This window comes from Heteronotia binoei, chromosome 1 (assembly GCF_032191835.1).
Source record: "Heteronotia binoei isolate CCM8104 ecotype False Entrance Well chromosome 1, APGP_CSIRO_Hbin_v1, whole genome shotgun sequence".
In the NCBI taxonomy this organism is placed as follows: Eukaryota; Metazoa; Chordata; class Lepidosauria; order Squamata; family Gekkonidae; genus Heteronotia; species Heteronotia binoei.
Genome location: NC_083223.1, coordinates 247,701,045 through 247,717,515, shown reverse-complemented (window position 1 = coordinate 247,717,515; position 16,471 = coordinate 247,701,045). Strand labels below are relative to the sequence as shown.

Sequence of the window (16,471 nt, the reverse complement as noted above, 5' to 3'; positions counted from 1 at the left end):
TTCCAGCAGCTGCAAGTGGAGGAGTGGGGAATCAAACCCACTTCTCCAAGATAAGAGTCCATGCACTTAACCACTACATCAAACTGACTGACCCTGCTTAGCTTCTGAGGTCTGACAAGATCAGGCTAACCTGGGCTATCCAGGTCAGAATATTTCTTACAGTGTAGAATTGCACCATTCCTATGCCCAGAGAGCCAGTTTGGTATAGTGGCTATGTGTACAGACTCTTATCAGGGAGAACAGGGTTTGATGCCCCTTTCCTCTGCATGCACCTTCTGATGTGAGCTTGAGTCACTCACAAGTTCTCTCACAGCTGTTCCTCTCAAGAACAGTTTCTGTCAGAACTCTCTCAGCCCCACCTACCTCACAGAGTGTCTGTTGTGGGGAGGGGGAAGGAAAGGAGATTGTAAGCCATTCTGAGACGCCTTCAGGTAGTGGAGGGCAGGGTAGAAATCCAATCTCTTCCTCTTCTTCATGGCAAAGGTACTTTGAGAACGTTCTTTTTACCCACTTGCTTCTCCCTACCCCCTGCATGGTTCAGAAGACCAACTGCCCCCTCTACCCCATACATGTAGATCCAAGTGGGCAGCCATGTTGGTCTGAAGTAGTTGAACAAAGGAGGAGTCAAGTTTCACCTTTAAGACCAACCAAGTTTTATTCAGAACGTAAGCTTTCGTGTGCTCTCTAAGTACACTTCATCAGACAAGGCGATCAGGTATTGCGGGCTGAAATACAAGCAGTTTGTTGATTAAGTATGCAGACTGTATGTATGACTCTATACGTGTCTTTTTTTCTCTCCTCCAGGGCTACCCCTATATCAACTTCAGGCGGTATTCCGCTTCTGAGCAGGTGCCTGAAGAGGAGTTTTCTGGCTGGGATGAAGACTTTTGAGCTCCTGGAAGGAATGGACCAAAGGCCTGTCTGGAGGCTCCTCCCCAACCCCACGGCCTTGATAGGGACTTGGAAAAAAGAGCTAACCCCAGCAGACCCCTCCTCCCTCTCCCCCTGTGGTGGTGACAATGCTGCTGCTGCTGCTGCTGCTTCTGGGAGGCCTTTGCTGCCTCCTCCTTCTGCCCATCCTCTCTTTCTCTCTGCCTTCTCTGTGAGACTGTGGCAGTGGGTGAAGTCACTGTGAGAGGGGCAGGTCCTTCTGTCCTGCTTTTTGTGCCACTCAGTGTGCAGAATAAAGAGTTTTAAGAAACTGGGTGGTCCCGCTTGCTTTGTGCCTGGATCCCAGATGGCTGATGGGAGACAGTGGGATGCCTGAACTTTCCCTGCAAGGGGCCCAGGGAGGCTACAGAGGTCTCTGTCAGAGCCTGAATCTGCTGGTTGTAAACTGGTCTTGCAAAGAGGTATGTGCTGTAGGCATCATGGGAGGAGGAGGAGCCTGGTGGGATGGACTCGAGTTGGGAAGAGGAAGGCTTGTTCCACTTCTTGGTATGGGAGTTCTTTGCGTTCCTCCCTCAAGCACCGAAGTTCAGATTTTAAAAAATGGTCTTGAGTTAGCACAGCAGTGTACTAGCACACAGCAATGGTTCTGCATTCCTTGCCACTGTAAGCCCAGAGGCATTCACCCAATCTGGTGATAAGAGCATCCACACTGGACTTCTTGCACGCTTTCCTCCTTTGGCTGCCTGTAATGTACTGGGAGACGAGACGTGGTGAAGACTTCAGGCTTTATTCGCTAGTACATTACGGAACTGGAGAACACGCGGCCGGGTCCGCCAATATATACAAACACCCCGGAACAACCCCCCCGCTGGCCAGCCCAATCCTGGCCAGTTAAACTTCCCGCGCTTGACATTGATTGGCCGTGACTTTCCCCGCGCTGTGCCTGGTCGCCCGAGGACGCGCGGCGCGTGTGTAGAGTCCGATACTCTACACTCCTCCCCCCCTAGTTCAGACCACATAGTCCCGGAGGTATGCTGGTGCTCTCCGTTCCCGTGTCGATCTCCTCGGGGTCGCTCGTGGAGCTGGGTCTGGTTCTGGTGTGGGCGATGCCGCTCTTGGTTGTGGGACGCTGGGGTCTGCTTCTGGCTCCGGCTCTGATTCGGTGTCTCTGGGGGCATCATAAGTAGGTAGTTCCTGTATTGGCGGGGCCCCCCCCGGCGCTTCTGTTGCTAGCTGTTCCCTATTCCCTGCCTCCTCCATTTCTTCGGGTAGGGTGCGGCGGCGCAGCTGATCTATGTGCCGTCTTAGTACCTGGCCCCCCTCGGTGGTCACCTCGTATGACCTGGAACCTGTCACCCTGAGGACTCTCCCCGCGACCCAATCGGGGCCGCTTGCGAAGTTCTTCGCGTATACAGGGTCACCCGGAAAGAACCCCCGCACTGCCTCCCGGACCTCTGGGGACCCGCGGACCTCGGGGGCCCGGTCTGGGTGCAGCCTGTCTAGACGGGTTGTCAGTTTCCTCCCCATGAGCAGTTCCGCGGGGCTGGATCCCGTTATAGGGTTTGGGGTGATCCTGTTGTGGAACAGGAAGGCTGAGAGGCGGTGGTCCCAATCCCCCTGTACTATTCTCCCCAGTGCTTCCTTGGTGGTCCGCACCATCCGCTCCGCCTGGCCGTTGGTTGCCGGATGGAATGGTGCGGACCTTATGTGTCGTATGAGGTACCTCTCCGTGAACTCCCGGAATTCCCGGGAGGTGAAGGCCGTTCCGTTATCCGTCACCAGGGTGTCTGGGATCCCGTGCGTGCATAGGACCTTCCTGAGTGCTCGGACGGCTGCCGCCGTGGAGGTTGAGGCTACCGGAATCACCTCTAACCATTTTGTGTAGGCATCCACAAGTATAAAAAAGATCTGGCCCTGATACGGGCCGGCAAAATCTAAGTGGAGGCGGGACCATGGCCGCCTGTTAGACTCCCATCTGTGGACCGGGGCTGACGGGGGATCGGGCCGGGATTCTTGGCAGGGTTGGCACCTCCTCACCCACCCCTCAATTTCCTCATCCATGCCCGGCCACCACACATAACTACGGGCCAGGGCTTTCATCCTCACGATGCCCGGGTGGGTCTCGTGGAGGTCTTCCAGTACCTGTTTGCGCAAGGGGGGGGGAACCACCACCCGGCTGCCCCAAAGCACGCACCCCTTGTGTGTCGATAGCTCGTCCTTCCTGGACGCGAACGGTCTGAACACTTCTTCCACTTTGCCTGCCGGCCACCCCCTCCCCACCCAGTCCCTGACCCGTGCCAGGATGCGGTCCCTCCCTGTCGCCCGGGCTACCTCTGCCGCGTGCAGTGGGCGCTCAGGGAGAGATTCAATGAGCATTACCCCGTGTGCGGGGGCTGGATCGGGTTCTGTTATGGGGAGCGGCAGGCGGCTGAGGGCATCGGCGTGTCCCATGGCTTTGCCCGGGCGGTGTACCAGTTCATACGTGTAGGAGTTCAGGAACTGGTTCCACCTCAGGACCCTCTGGGATAGGATTTGGGGGGTCTGACGGTCTGAAGCTAGGAGGCCCAGGAGCGGCTTGTGGTCAGTGGCGATGGTGAAACGCCTACCGTAGAGGTAGTCGTTGAACTTGTGCACCCCCGCCACGATCGCCAGGGCCTCCTTATCGATTTGAGCGTAGTTCCGCTCCGCTGGGGATAGGGTCCGTGAATAGTATGCTACTGGCACTTCCCTCCCGTCCGGGAGTTGGTGCCCCAAGACCGCTCCCACCCCGTAGGGGGAGGCGTCGCAAGCCAAGATCAGTGGCAGGGTTTCATCATAGTGGTGCAAAACCGCGTTCGAGACCAATAGGTCCTTGACTGCCTGGAACGCCGCGGCTTGGCGCTTCCCCCAGACCCACGGGGCTTGTTTATCAAGCAAACGGTGTAACGGTTCCGCCACGGCGGCCTTGTGGGGCAGGAACGAGTGATAAAAATTCAGCAAACCCAAAAAACTTTGTAGCTCCGCTTTGCTTTTGGGAGCGGGGGCCTGCACAATGGCCCTAGTCTTGTCCTTAGTCGGGTGAATTCCAGCCGCGTCCACGGCGAATCCCAGGAACTCCACCCGCGGAACCCCCAACAGACATTTTTCCTTCTTCACTTTCAACCCCGCCGCTTGGAACCTCCGGAGGACCTCTCGCAGGCGGCCTTTGAACTCTTCTTCGTTCGGGGCGGCGATTAAAACATCATCGAAGAAGGGTTGCACTCCGGGAATTCCTTTAAGGAGAGAGTCCATTATGCTTTGGAAAATTCCCGGAGCCACGCTCACCCCGAACTGCAATCGTTTAACTCTAAACGCCCCCCTGTGGGTCACGATCGTCTGCGCCTCTGCTGTCTTAGCGTCGACTGGCAGTTGCTGGTATGCCTGTGCTAAGTCCAGCTTGCCAAAAACCCGTGCCCCTGCGAGTGTCGATAGTACATGGCTGACTACGGGGACTGGATACGGGTTATCCTGGAGTGCTTTGTTGATCGTGCACTTGTAGTCAGCGCAGATCCTTACGTCCCCGTTCGGTTTCACTGGCGTTACAATGGGGGTCTCCCAAGCCGCATAAGTTACAGGCTCCAAGACGCCCTGGGCCGTGAGGCGATCCAGTTCTGCCTCGATTTTCGGCTTTAGGGCAAACGGGACGCGCCTCGCTTTGAGCCGTATGGGCCGGACCATGGGGTCAATCGGTAGGGTGATGGGCGGCCCCTTGTAGCTCCCCAGGGACCCATCGAAAACCTCGGGGAACTCCTGGCAGACCCCTTCGAAGTTGCTGGCCTGCACGTGCTCCACCCCTACCAGCTTGATCCCCAGTGGTTGGAACCAAGCTAACCCCAGAAGGGTGGTCAGTTGGCGCTTGACCACCAGTATGTCTAGGGGCCCCTTAAAGCTTTCCCTCTCCACATGCACCTGGGCCCACCCCACGACGTGAACCGGGTTTTTCTGGAAGTCCCTCAGTACGAAATCCGCTGGCCTCGTTTGGAGGCGGCGGCGGGGGCATAGTCTCGTAAGGGTCTCCTCTGAAATTATGGAGATCGAGGAACCCGAGTCTACTTCCATGACGCAGGGGGCGCCCTCGATCCGGACAGACATTTTGACCTTGTCCGGGGCTGCGAGGGGCAAGTTCAGTACCTGCAAGCTGGTGGATGCCGTCGTGTGGGTGTCCATGGAATCGTGATGCGCTGACGGTGGTCGACGGCTGCTCTTGGCCCGGCAAGCCCGGGCGATGTGGCCCATCTTCCCACAGCTTCTGCAGTCCAGGTTTCGGTACGGGCAGTCCCTCCTTTCGTGGGGGTCGCCGCAGCTGGCGCACTTGGAGCTGGGGTTGGTGGGGGCCCTCTCCGTCGCTCGTTGTCTCGCGGGGACCCGAGTTTCTGTCCTCTGTGGCCGTCGGAGCTGGAACGCTTCTTCCTCTGCTCGGTCCTCTGGTCCCATTTCTTCTTGGTGTACTGCCTCTCCCCGCGGCTGGCCATACGCCTTGGTGGCCCTCTCGAACGCCGTCGCCTCGTTGAAGGCTTGTTGTAGGGTGAGCTCCTCCTTTGCGAAGAGCTTCTGCTGCAGTCGCTCGTCTCGGAGGCCCCAGACGAAACGGTCCCTCAGGGCTTCGTCCCTCTTGTCGAAACTGCAGTTCCCGGCGATCTGCCGAAGGGCCGCCAGGTAGACCGCCGCTGTCTCCCCCGACTTCTGGTCCCTCTTGTGGAAGAGGAATCGGCGGGCAACGATGGACGGTTGGGGCGAAAAGTGGCCCGTGAGGAGTCTCACGACCTCCCCGTAGGTCCTCTCAGTCAGCTTCGCCGGAGCGGAGAGACCCCGTGCGATCTCGAAGGTTTCTTCTCCACAGACGCTCAGCAGGACGTCTCTCTTCCTGTCGTCATCTTCGATCAGGTTCGCACGCAGGTAGCATTCGACCCTTTCTGTGTAGGTCTCCCATCTCTCGGGGTGCTCCGGGTTGAATTCCGCAAGATGGCCCGTCGTTACACTTGGGTTCGCCATGGCGGCGGCGGGCTGTGCGATCCTGCGGTCTCCGCCTTCCTCGTCTCCGGCCAGGTCTGGTTCCCCTCGGGCGGCCGGACCTAGCTCGATCCCATCCTCGTCGCCAGTGTAATGTACTGGGAGACGAGACGTGGTGAAGACTTCAGGCTTTATTCGCTAGTACATTACGGAACTGGAGAACACGCGGCCGGGTCCGCCAATATATACAAACACCCCGGAACAACCCCCCCGCTGGCCAGCCCAATCCTGGCCAGTTAAACTTCCCGCGCTTGACATTGATTGGCCGTGACTTTCCCCGCGCTGTGCCTGGTCGCCCGAGGACGCGCGGCGCGTGTGTAGAGTCCGATACTCTACACTGCCTTTTCCCCATCAGTATCATCTCAGGGCTTGTTGCCAGCTTTCCCCATTTTCATTGACACATCCCTCCCTCCCAGCTTGAATGTACATACTGTACGTGTAATGCCATGAGGAAGTCCCACAAAGCACACTCAGACAGGGCAATCAACTGCCGTGTTTTTTTTGCCTCACAAAGAATCTTGCAGCAGGGAACACAGGAGAGGAGCTTGCAACAGTGACCACAGCAAATTATTCCAAACAAGGAAGCCTTTTGGGGAGCCATCAGGGAGTCAAAAGCAATTAAGCCACACCAGGCTAGAAGACAAAGACGCCTCTTCCTGTATGGTCTTTTGTGTGGTATGGGATCTCTGGCTATTAAGACTGTAAGTGCCCTGTGCCAATCTGGAACCTCTGATTCAAACCTTCCCATTGTCCCTGAAGTATACAAGACTCAGCTTCATGTCTCTAGATTTGTAAACCTGAATTACAATTAAATCAAAACTTCTCTTCCTGTTGCACTTTCATGATGCCATTTAGTCAGTTCTGTAGTTTTCTCCTGATAAGTTCTCCAACTCTCAAATATTCTCTTTGCCTTCTGTCATAACCTTTTGTTTCCTGAAAAGATCCCACTTGATGCTGTGGGCCAAAAACAGTATAGCTAGGCTGGCATTAGAGCCAGTAATGTTGAGCCTGACCTGGGCTACAACATGGACTGTAAGTCAGGCACCCTACATACTGGATTCTTTCTTCTCTCAGAGGATTTCTTTGCAGACTTGGACTGGTATATCTTGGTATATCTTTGTTCCTCACCTTGAGCTATCTTGTTTTATTTTCTTAGCACAACACTGACAACTGGCATTCCACCCCTCTCTGCTTTAGGCCTCACATCTGGAAAACTGGGCACCTCTGTCCCGACACATTTTACTTCTCTTCTGTCTTTATTCCCCATTTCCCCACATGTACACTTCTTAGGAACTCCTCCATACTGGAGTAGCTCTGATGGATTCTTTTGTTGTTGCTGTTATATTGTTGGTAAGGATAAGAAATGTGTTATTTGTCTGTGGTTTAATTTAGTACTGCCAAGTATTTAGTTAGGATGTCCCCCCTCTCACTATTGTACCAAATCTTTCAATAAATTCCATACTCCTTTTTAAATATTTAAATCAAGTCTCTGTCATCTTTTTTTTTCCTGTTAAAACATGCTATTCAGTCATTTCTTCAGGCAAAAGATCCCAATTTTGGGTTCCCTGCACAAGCACTAAAGCTAATTTCCCATGTTGATATGAATGCATGTTCACATGAATGTGGAAGGTTGTTGTTGTCGTTTTTAGCACAGACTGTTTTACAAAGCAATTAGTACCAGTATTTACCTGAAAGGAAGACTAGTTTTCTTTCCCCAGGAGCACTGTCAAGAAAAATGGAAGTAATCTTCTTACATTTGCATGCAAGTTGCAGGTATGTACAATAGGTTTTGTGTGTGTGTGTGTGTAAAACTCCCTTTTGGGGTGATTTAGGGTCCTCTTCCTTTCAGATGCATTCTGTAATGATTACAGCAATTGGTGATTTCCAGAAAAAGCCATCTGGTATGAAAGGAAAAATGATAGCTGTGAAGAGCTAAAAAATGCCATTTTCCCATCCAGATGGCATGGCCTCATTTGGAATACTGTGTACAGTTCTAGTTACTGTACCTCGAAAAGGACATTTGCAGAGCAAAGGGAGCACTTCAAAATGTTGAAAAGTAGGTTGCCTGGGATCAAATAGTATAGAAGAGGGCAACCAAGACGATTAGAGGGTTGGAGCGCCTTCCTCATAAGGAGCAGCTGAAGAGCCAGGGACTTCTCAGTTTAGAAAAGAGACAGTTTAGAAAAGAGGGGGGGACATGGTAGAGGTATACTAGAACCAAAATGCTAGCACTCAAGGGCATCCAATGAAGTTGATGGAGAGTAGATTCAGGACAGACAAAAGGAAATACTTCTTTAAAATGTGAAATTTGATGCCAGAGAATATAGTGATGGCCACAGAAACAGACAGCTTTAAAAGGGGGATTAGATAGTTTCATGGAGGAGAGGTCTGTCAGTGGCTACTACCCATGGTGACTATGGGGAACCTCCACTTTCAGAAGCACTCAACCTCTGATTCCCACTGCCAGAAAACTACATCTGTGGAAGCCTGGAAGGCCACAGCCTCTATGCCCTCTTGTTGACCCTCCAGAGGAAGTGGATGGACACTGTTTGAGGCAGGATGCTGGACTAGATGGATAGCTAGTCTGATTTTACGGTGTGCTCGCTTGCTTGGATGCCATTCTTTCAAGGAAAGATTGTAGTAAACCAAGTTTGAGGCAGATAATTGCAAGGGTGGGAAATAACCTGGAAAATGAGTTCTATTTCATGGATGCTTCCAGAAAACAGCATCCGAGTAGGAAGTGACAGCAGGGAGAAAAGCCCAAGTGGGAAACAGCCAGAAGTATAGCTCAGTTTCATACTATGCTGAGGAGAAAAACAACTAAAAATAGCACCAGGTGGGGGAATGGTCACTGGAAATGATATCACTTAGATGGTCTTCTTGTAATGGTCACAACCATCCTTTAAGTAGGTTAGTATTATCCCCATATGGCCAATCAGGGTGGGAGGCACCGAATGGTGCGTCCAAAGGCCACCTTGGCCCAGGGCTCCTGGAGGGTTTTTTGCCTTCCTTTTGGCATAGAACAGGGGATCACTGGGGAAGTAGGGGGAGAGGAAACTGTGAATTTCCTGCATTGTGCTGTGGGTTGGACTAGACAACCTTTGGGTGGTCCTTTCAGCTCTATGTGTTTATCCTGTGCGAGATGTGGAACTTGCTGTTTAATTTCTCAGCCATCATGAGGCCCACATGTTAGGAGATAGTGCTTAGAATGAGACATTTCTCATGTGCGCTCACCACCAGTTTTTTTGCACATATCAGAGTGACACCCACAATGGGAGCGGAGTTCAGTTAGGCACAGCTTCAAAGAGAAGCACTTCAAAATGTTGAAAAATAGGTTGCCTGGGATCAAACGGCACCAGAAAACATCTTCTGCCTCCAAGAGGACAAGAGTGCTTCTGCCTCAAGAGCTCTTATCAACTCCTTGAGTCGTTTCCAAGGTAAACTGTGATTCATAAAAGCTCTCCTTGAAGCAGCCTTCAGGTTCCTGAAAGAAAGCCTCCCCTCCTATGCACTTTATTGCTGGTAATAAGCTGCATGTCCCCTTTCTCCTGAGTTTCCATCTAATGCTGGAACTGCATTGTGCTCTACTTGCTGGCTCTCTTGTCCTCCATAACCAGCTCTAAATAGATAGATGTTGGCATAAGCACACCTTTGAGCTCCATTCCCTCCCCTTCCTTCCTTCTCTTGCTACTTTTGGAACTTCCACACTCTCCTCTACTACTTGGGTTGCCAATCTCCAAGTGAGGCCTGGAGATCTTCTGAAGTACATCTGATCTCCAAACTACAGGTATCAATTCACCTGGGGGAAATGGCTGCTATGGAGGTAGATGCAGGAGTGTCAAACATCCAGTCCGCAGGCCTGATCCATTGCTCACAGGGCTCCAATCAGTCCCACCAGCAACTGGCCATTACCTGCTTCTTTCTCCCTTGCCTGCGTCCTTCGGTCACCTTTTTTTTCTCTCTCCTCTGTGATGAGGCACCTGAGCAAAGTAGCCTTTTGTTCTTTCCTTCTTCCTCCCTCCCTCTTCCCAAAGGGAGGAGGAGTCTCAACCAATGGAGGAGCTTGGCTGTGTAGCTCTGCGGTGTGATTCGGAAAGCTTGGGTTGCCAGGCTCTCTCAATCAAACTGCAGAGCTACTAGGCTTGCCAATCCCCAAGTCCCAGCGGGGGTTCTTCCGCTTCCCCAGTCTCCTTCCCACCCCCAGTCAGCTGGCCAGCGGGGGGAAGCCCCGCCCCCAAAGCCACCATGTGATTTTTTCTGCCTCCGGAGGCTCCAGTCTCTGATTGGAAAGGCTTCCTCTTGGGATGGGGTGTCTATGTTACTTGGAAGAAGTTGGCTGCAACTCGTGAGTAGAGAGGCCAATCCCTCACTTCAGAGTCGCCAGAAAACGGAGCGGGGGGGGGGAGAGGGGAGGAACCTCTGCTGAGCACTTCATTATTCCCTATGTGGAGATTGATTCTCATAGGGTATAATGGGGAATTGATCTGGAGGTTTCGGGGGCTTTGGGGGAGCTTTTTTTTGAGGTAGAGGCACCAAATTTTAATATAGTCTCTAGTGCCTCTCCCCAAAGTACCCCCCAAGTTTCAAAACGATTGGACCAGAGGGTCCAATTCTATGAGCCCCAAAAGAAGGTGCCCCTATCCTTCATTATTTCCTATGGAAGGAAGACATTTAAAAAGGTGTGCTGTCCCTTTAAATGTGATGGCCAGAACTCCCTTGGAGTTCAATTATGCTTGTCACACCCTTGTTCCTGGCTCCACCCCCAAAGCCCCCAGATATTTCTTGAATTGGATTTGGCAACCCTAAGAGCTACTGAGCCAAGCCTCTCTTCCTGTTGGCTGAGGCTCCTCCCCCGCCTCATACCCTGGGGAGGTAGAAAAAGCGTGAGAGTTTCCTTTGCCCAGTTTCCTTGATCAATCTAGTGAGAGAGTTACAAAGAAGCACCTTTAAGACCACCAACATTTTATTCAAGGTATGAGCTCTTTGCCTTGCTACAGAGAGAGGGCGCTTGTTATGCCTGGGGCCTTCATGATCTAGTCTATTTAGAAGAGGACTAACAAGCCAAGATTAGGCTAAGATGGTGTGTCCAGACCAAGTTTAACTAGCATATTTCCTTTTATTTTTTTTGTTCACATTTTCCTTTGATTGATTTGGGATTTTGAACTTAGACTTCCCAGATAGGCTGATACCAACCATTATATATGGCTGTCTCTCTGCATTATCAGTGGCAGCTAAAGCAAAATGCTTGCTATGGAGATACAGCCATACTTGGCCTTGTCCAATTCCTCCACATCCCCCAGTTCCTTTCCTTTCCAAGATTCTGGCTGCATCTTTCCCTACCGCATTCCCACATGCTGTGTCCCACTTCTCCCAGCTACTACTAGACTCTCCTTCTGCCCTTTACCCGTCTCCTTCCCAAAGTGCTGCTTACTCCCATCAGCTGCTTCTCTCTAGATGCCACTGAAAAGTCTTTTATGAAAATCCAGGAAAATTCTATTAGTAGCCAAATCCGAAGGAGCCTCAGCCTCTTGACTCCTTCCTTTTGCTCTTGCAGTTCACCTCCTGTGTTCCCATCCTAGATATCTGTGATTGTCAGACTTTTTCAGTCTACCATGCCTGGGCCTTTCTCACTCATTGATGTGGTCCCCTAGACTGAGATCTGTCCTTTGATCCACCGTTGGGTGACCTCAGCAAATTTCCGTACCAATTTCTGTACCAATATTTTCAATCAAATCCAGAGCTGGCAGTGTTAAATCTGATCTCTCTCCCCTTGAACTTTTTTTTCTCTCTCTCTATCTAAATCCTGCATCTCCAATAATTGGTCTGATATTTACGCTTCGATGTCTGTCTCCCATCTCAAGCTCATTATCTCTGAGACTGATCTCATTTTGCCTCCCAAGCTTTCCTTTCTTTGCTCACTACTTGTCAGCATCATCATTAGGCATGAAGCCCTGGCTTCCTGTGATGCTCCCTTTCTTTGTGCAGGCCCCACTCCCCAATAAAGCCCTCTTGATTACTGCCCTCTCCTCTCTCATCATCTGTTGCCCTCAGCTATCCTTACCTCCATCTACTTTCTCACTGCCACCATAAGATGCCCCTTAACTTCTTTCTCTGGCTTCTTCTTTGCTCCTCAGTCTAGGGTAGACTCTTCTTCCTTACCTTCAAAGCCTTCTATGGCTTGACATTAGAAGAAGAAGAAGAAATTGGATTTATATCCCACCCAATACTCCAAACTTCAAAGTCTTAGAGCGGTCACAATCTCCTTTACCTTCCTCCCCCCTCCCACAACAGACACCCTGTGAGGTGGGTGGGGCTGAGAGAGCTCTTAGAGCAGCTGCCCTTTCAAGGACAACTCCTACAAGAGCTATGGCTGACCCAAGGCCATTCCAGCAGCTACAGGTGGAGGAGTAGGGAATCCAACCCGGTTCTCCCAGATAAGAGTCCACGCTCTTAACCACTACACCAAGGTTGCCAGCTAGTTCCTGGAGGTTTGGGGTGGAGCCTAAGGAGGGTGGGGTTTGGGCAGGTTTGCCACAGAGAATCCACCTTCCAAAGTGGCCATTTTCTCCAGGGGAACTGAGCATTGTTGTCTGAAGAACCACTGTAATTCTGAGGTATCTCCAGGCCCCATCTATTGGTTGGCAAGCAAGCTTGGCACCCCTCAACTTTCCCAAGGTTATCCCCATATAGCCCTTTCTGCTGGCAATCTCTCCTGCTCCCTCCAATGGCTCTCCTTTCTTTACTGGGACTGCATATGCATAGAACTGACTGTCCCACCTGAAACCCTTTCTTGACCTGTTTTTAATTTGAGGGGAAGGGTTGACTATCAAGTGGCAGCCAACTTATGGCAATCACTGCCCCTCCCCCCAAATTTGGGTTTTCAAGGCAAGAGACTAACAGAGATGTTTTGCCATTGCCTTCCTCTGCATAGTGACCCTGGAATTCTTATAGTCTCCTTTCCAAATACTAACAATGACAGACCCTTCTCAGCTTCCAAGTTCTGATGAGATCAGGTTATCCAGGTCAGGGCATCCCTCTGGTACAGTCTCTTATACTTTCAGAGAGCCAGTTTGGTGTAGTGGTTAAGTGTGCGGACTCTTATCTGGGAGAACCGGGTTTGATTCCCCACTCCTCCACTTGCACCTGCTGGCATGGCCTTGGGTCAGCCATAGCTCTGGCAGAGGTTGTCCTTGAAAGGGCAGCTGCTGTGAGAGCCTTCTCCAGCCCCACCCACCTCACAGGGTGTCTGTTGTGGGGGAGGAAGGTAAAGGAGATTGTGAGCCGCTCTGAGACTCTTTGGAGTGGAGGGCGGGATATAAATCCAATATCATCTTCTTCTTCTTCTTCCTCTTCTTCTTCTTCTTCCTCTTCTTCTTCTTCTTCTTCTTCTTCTTCTTCTTCTTCTTCTTCTTCTTCTTCTTCTTCTTCTTCTTCTTCTTCTTCTTCTTCTTCTTCTTCTTCTTCTTCTTCTTCTTCTTCTTCTTTCTTCTTCTTCTTCTTCTTCTTCTTCTTCTTCTTCTTCTTCTTCTTCTTCTTCTTCTTCTTCTTCTTCTTCTTCTTCTTCTTCTTCTTCTTCTTCTTCTTCTTCTTCTTCTTCTTCTTCTTCTTCTTCTTCTTCTTCTTCTTCTTCTTCTTCTTCTTCTTCTTCTTCTTCTTCTTCTTCTTCTTCTTCTTCTTCTTCTTCTTCTTCTTCTTCTTCTTCTTCTTCTTCTTCTTTCTTCTTCTTCTTCTTCTTCTTCTTCTTCTTCTTCTTCTTCTTCTTCTTCTTCTTCTTCTTCTCTTCTTCTTCTTCTTCTTCTTCTTCTTCTTCTTCTTCTTCTTTCCCCCACCCTGTGCTAAAATTAAGGGGATAAATGCAACTCTGGCTAAAGCAAAGCAATTCACCTGAACAAATGCTTTGCCCAGGTAGCATGCAAGTTCCACGTAAGGGTGTTTTGCACAAACCTTACTAGAGTGAATGCTCTCTTCCCTGTTTCTCCATTCTTCATGTTAAATATTACATTGAACCCTTCTTGGACCAGACTTCTGTCATCTAGGAAACAAAAGCCTTATAATGTCTTGTATCAAGACCAACCAAAACAACACAACACAGTGTGCTACTTAATGTCGAAAGCTTGCATGCTGGGCCTGCTTCCAAATAGGGATCCCCGCCACCCACAATGTGAACAGTGCAATGCTCTTGCTGTTTTGGGATCATCCACATATAATTCGTCTGGTTCCCCTGCTGTACCAGAGCACATAAAAACCTAATTTCCTCTAAGGCATCAGGGGAAATTGCAATATGGTTGTGGGCAAAACATCCACAAGAATGCTCTGTCTGCAGCCTACAGGGACAAGGTGGAGGTAAGCTCTACCTTCAAAATGGCAGAAAACTCTGCATCCTCCACCTCTTCAGCTTTTTAAAGGGCTCTTTTGTTTTCCCGACTGAACTGTGCATGTGGAGGCAGTGCGTGTTTGGGTTGCTCTGAATCAAGAAAGCGGTGCACAGCTTCTATTTTTAATATATATATGGCTAACTACTATTTTGTTGTTATAATCTCAGGCACTGCTTTGTGTTTCCCTGTCTTCACAGGTGAGGCAGGTAGTTACAAAGGATAGGCCCTCTTAATGGTTACCTTCCAGCTATGGGATGTCCTTTGTTTTCATCCCTGCCTGTGGTTCTAATGCTGAAACACCTTTTGGAAGCAAATCAAGACTCCTTTAAAGTTCAGTTTTCTTACTGTCTCACTGTGAGGGAGCACTGATTTGTGTTCTGATGTGGTGGTGCTTTTGTGTAAAATATGCTGATTTTGCTAGCTGGAATTGTGGATGTCATGAATTATGGGCTGCTGGGACTGCCATACATTTCAATGGCACTTCAGTGTTCAAAGTAGTACGCGGTTAATAAGATGTGACTCCAGGGGCTTTCTAGCATAAGACTTCCCTTTTCTGTCTGCCACAAAGTGAAGGAGATCTGTTTCTGCCTGGGTACCAGGCTTGTTCCCTGTAGCCAGCTGTACGTCTGTCAATAGCCATCTTTTTTCCTGCATCACCTGGAACAGTCTTCAGCCACGATGCTAATCCACAAGCCCTTTTTACTCTGATGCAACTGCAAGCTTGTTTTTGTATAGCACTCTGTATAGCACCAGGGTCATGGAATGGGATATGTGAAACTTTTGGGGGTGGGGGCTACCCTTGATGCAGACAGAAAGGCTTATGAATTTAGAGGGAGCTGCTTGTGTATTGAAGAGCCCTAGCTGTGCGTGTGTGTGTGTGTGTGTAAAGTGCTGTCAAGTTGCAGCTGACTTATGGTGCTTCTTTCAAGGCAAGACATGTTCAGAGGTGGTTTGCCATTGCTGTCCTCTGCACAGTGGCCCTGGAATTCTTTGGAGGTCTCCCATATATCCTGCTTAGCTTCTGGAATCTGATGAGATTGTGATAGCCTGGGCTATCCAGGTCTGCCCAAACTAAGCCCCCTCTAAAAACAAATAAACACCTCCCCCCACATTCAGAATGAACTGTGCATGTAAATTTACTTTGTGTTAGGAACAGACTCAGGAAGCTGAGTATATATGTTGGCAAGACAGGGATGGGGGACATTGATCATCAAAGCTTACCAAGGGGAACTTGGGAAACCTATTTTTAACCACCACTTAATAAACTGACATTTCATTGGAACTGTCAGCTCAGTTCCTTTCCTCTCCTTGGCTAGCACAGTGGAAGACAGAGGCAGTTAATGTCTGGCAGAGCAACTGAACTGCACAACCCCCATCTTTCCTTTGATACCTGTAAATAAAGTGGACGAGAGGCTGGTTTTTTACAACGAATGCAGAGGAGTCAGAAGAGGGAGGCAATCTTCACCATTCCACAATCTCTCTAATGCCTGCAGTTTACCTTCTACTGTATCATGTTTTAAAAACTGTAATTGGTGTGGGGGGGGGGGAGATCCAGAGGCAAGGGATGAGTGGATGCTTCGCCATTTCTCAAAAATCATATGCATCAAGGAGTTGCTTTTTAAAGTCATAATTTTCTAACCAACTTGAGGTTGCACAGGGCAATCCTGGGTCTACATGGAGGGTGCCTGATCAAAGGGCCTGAGCACATATTATGTTACCCTCCATAGGGAGATCCCTAGGTCCAGTAGAGTGGCATGTTCTGAAGTTCTGCAAGCTTATCAGGCTTGTGCACGGGCCTAACTTGGACTGGGGCTCCAGCCTGTGGAGGAAGGAGTTTAGAACTCCCCCTCCCATGCCATCTGTCCAACTGAGATGGCCCCGGGGAGCTGCTGTTTGCCTCACTGAGTGCTGCATGTGGACAGCTGAGCTGCCCATTATGTTTCCAGAAGGGGGCAGATGAGGCCCTGGGCTGGTTCAGGCTAGGAAAACCATTTGGGTGGGGGGACTCTAAGCCCCCACATGACACACTCTTGATCTGAATTGGGCCTAGGAAGTGCAGAAGTTCAGGACATGCCTCCCTGCAAGAGCCAGGGGTCATTCCTTGGTGGTCTCCCATCAAAATACACGCCAGGGCCAACCCTGCTTAGCTTCTGAGTTCTGATGAGAGCAAGCTTAGC

At 50.4% G+C, this 16,471-nt stretch overlaps 1 protein-coding gene across 2 annotated transcripts in view; it reads left to right on the top strand.

Moving 5' to 3' along the window:
- LOC132580290 (cGMP-dependent protein kinase 2-like) overlaps positions 1–16,471 on the top strand; it is a 185,941-nt gene that overhangs the window by 37,149 nt on the left and 132,321 nt on the right. Inside the window, exon 20 of one of the 2 annotated variants that reach the window (XM_060251014.1) lies at positions 805–1,201. The exons of the other annotated variant lie outside the window; for it this stretch is intronic. Within the exon in view, the coding sequence (XP_060106997.1) occupies positions 805–891 (87 nt within the window). The 3' untranslated portion in view covers positions 892–1,201. Of the gene's footprint in view, positions 1–804; positions 1,202–16,471 lie in introns of those variants that run through there. 2 annotated transcript variants of the gene reach the window in all.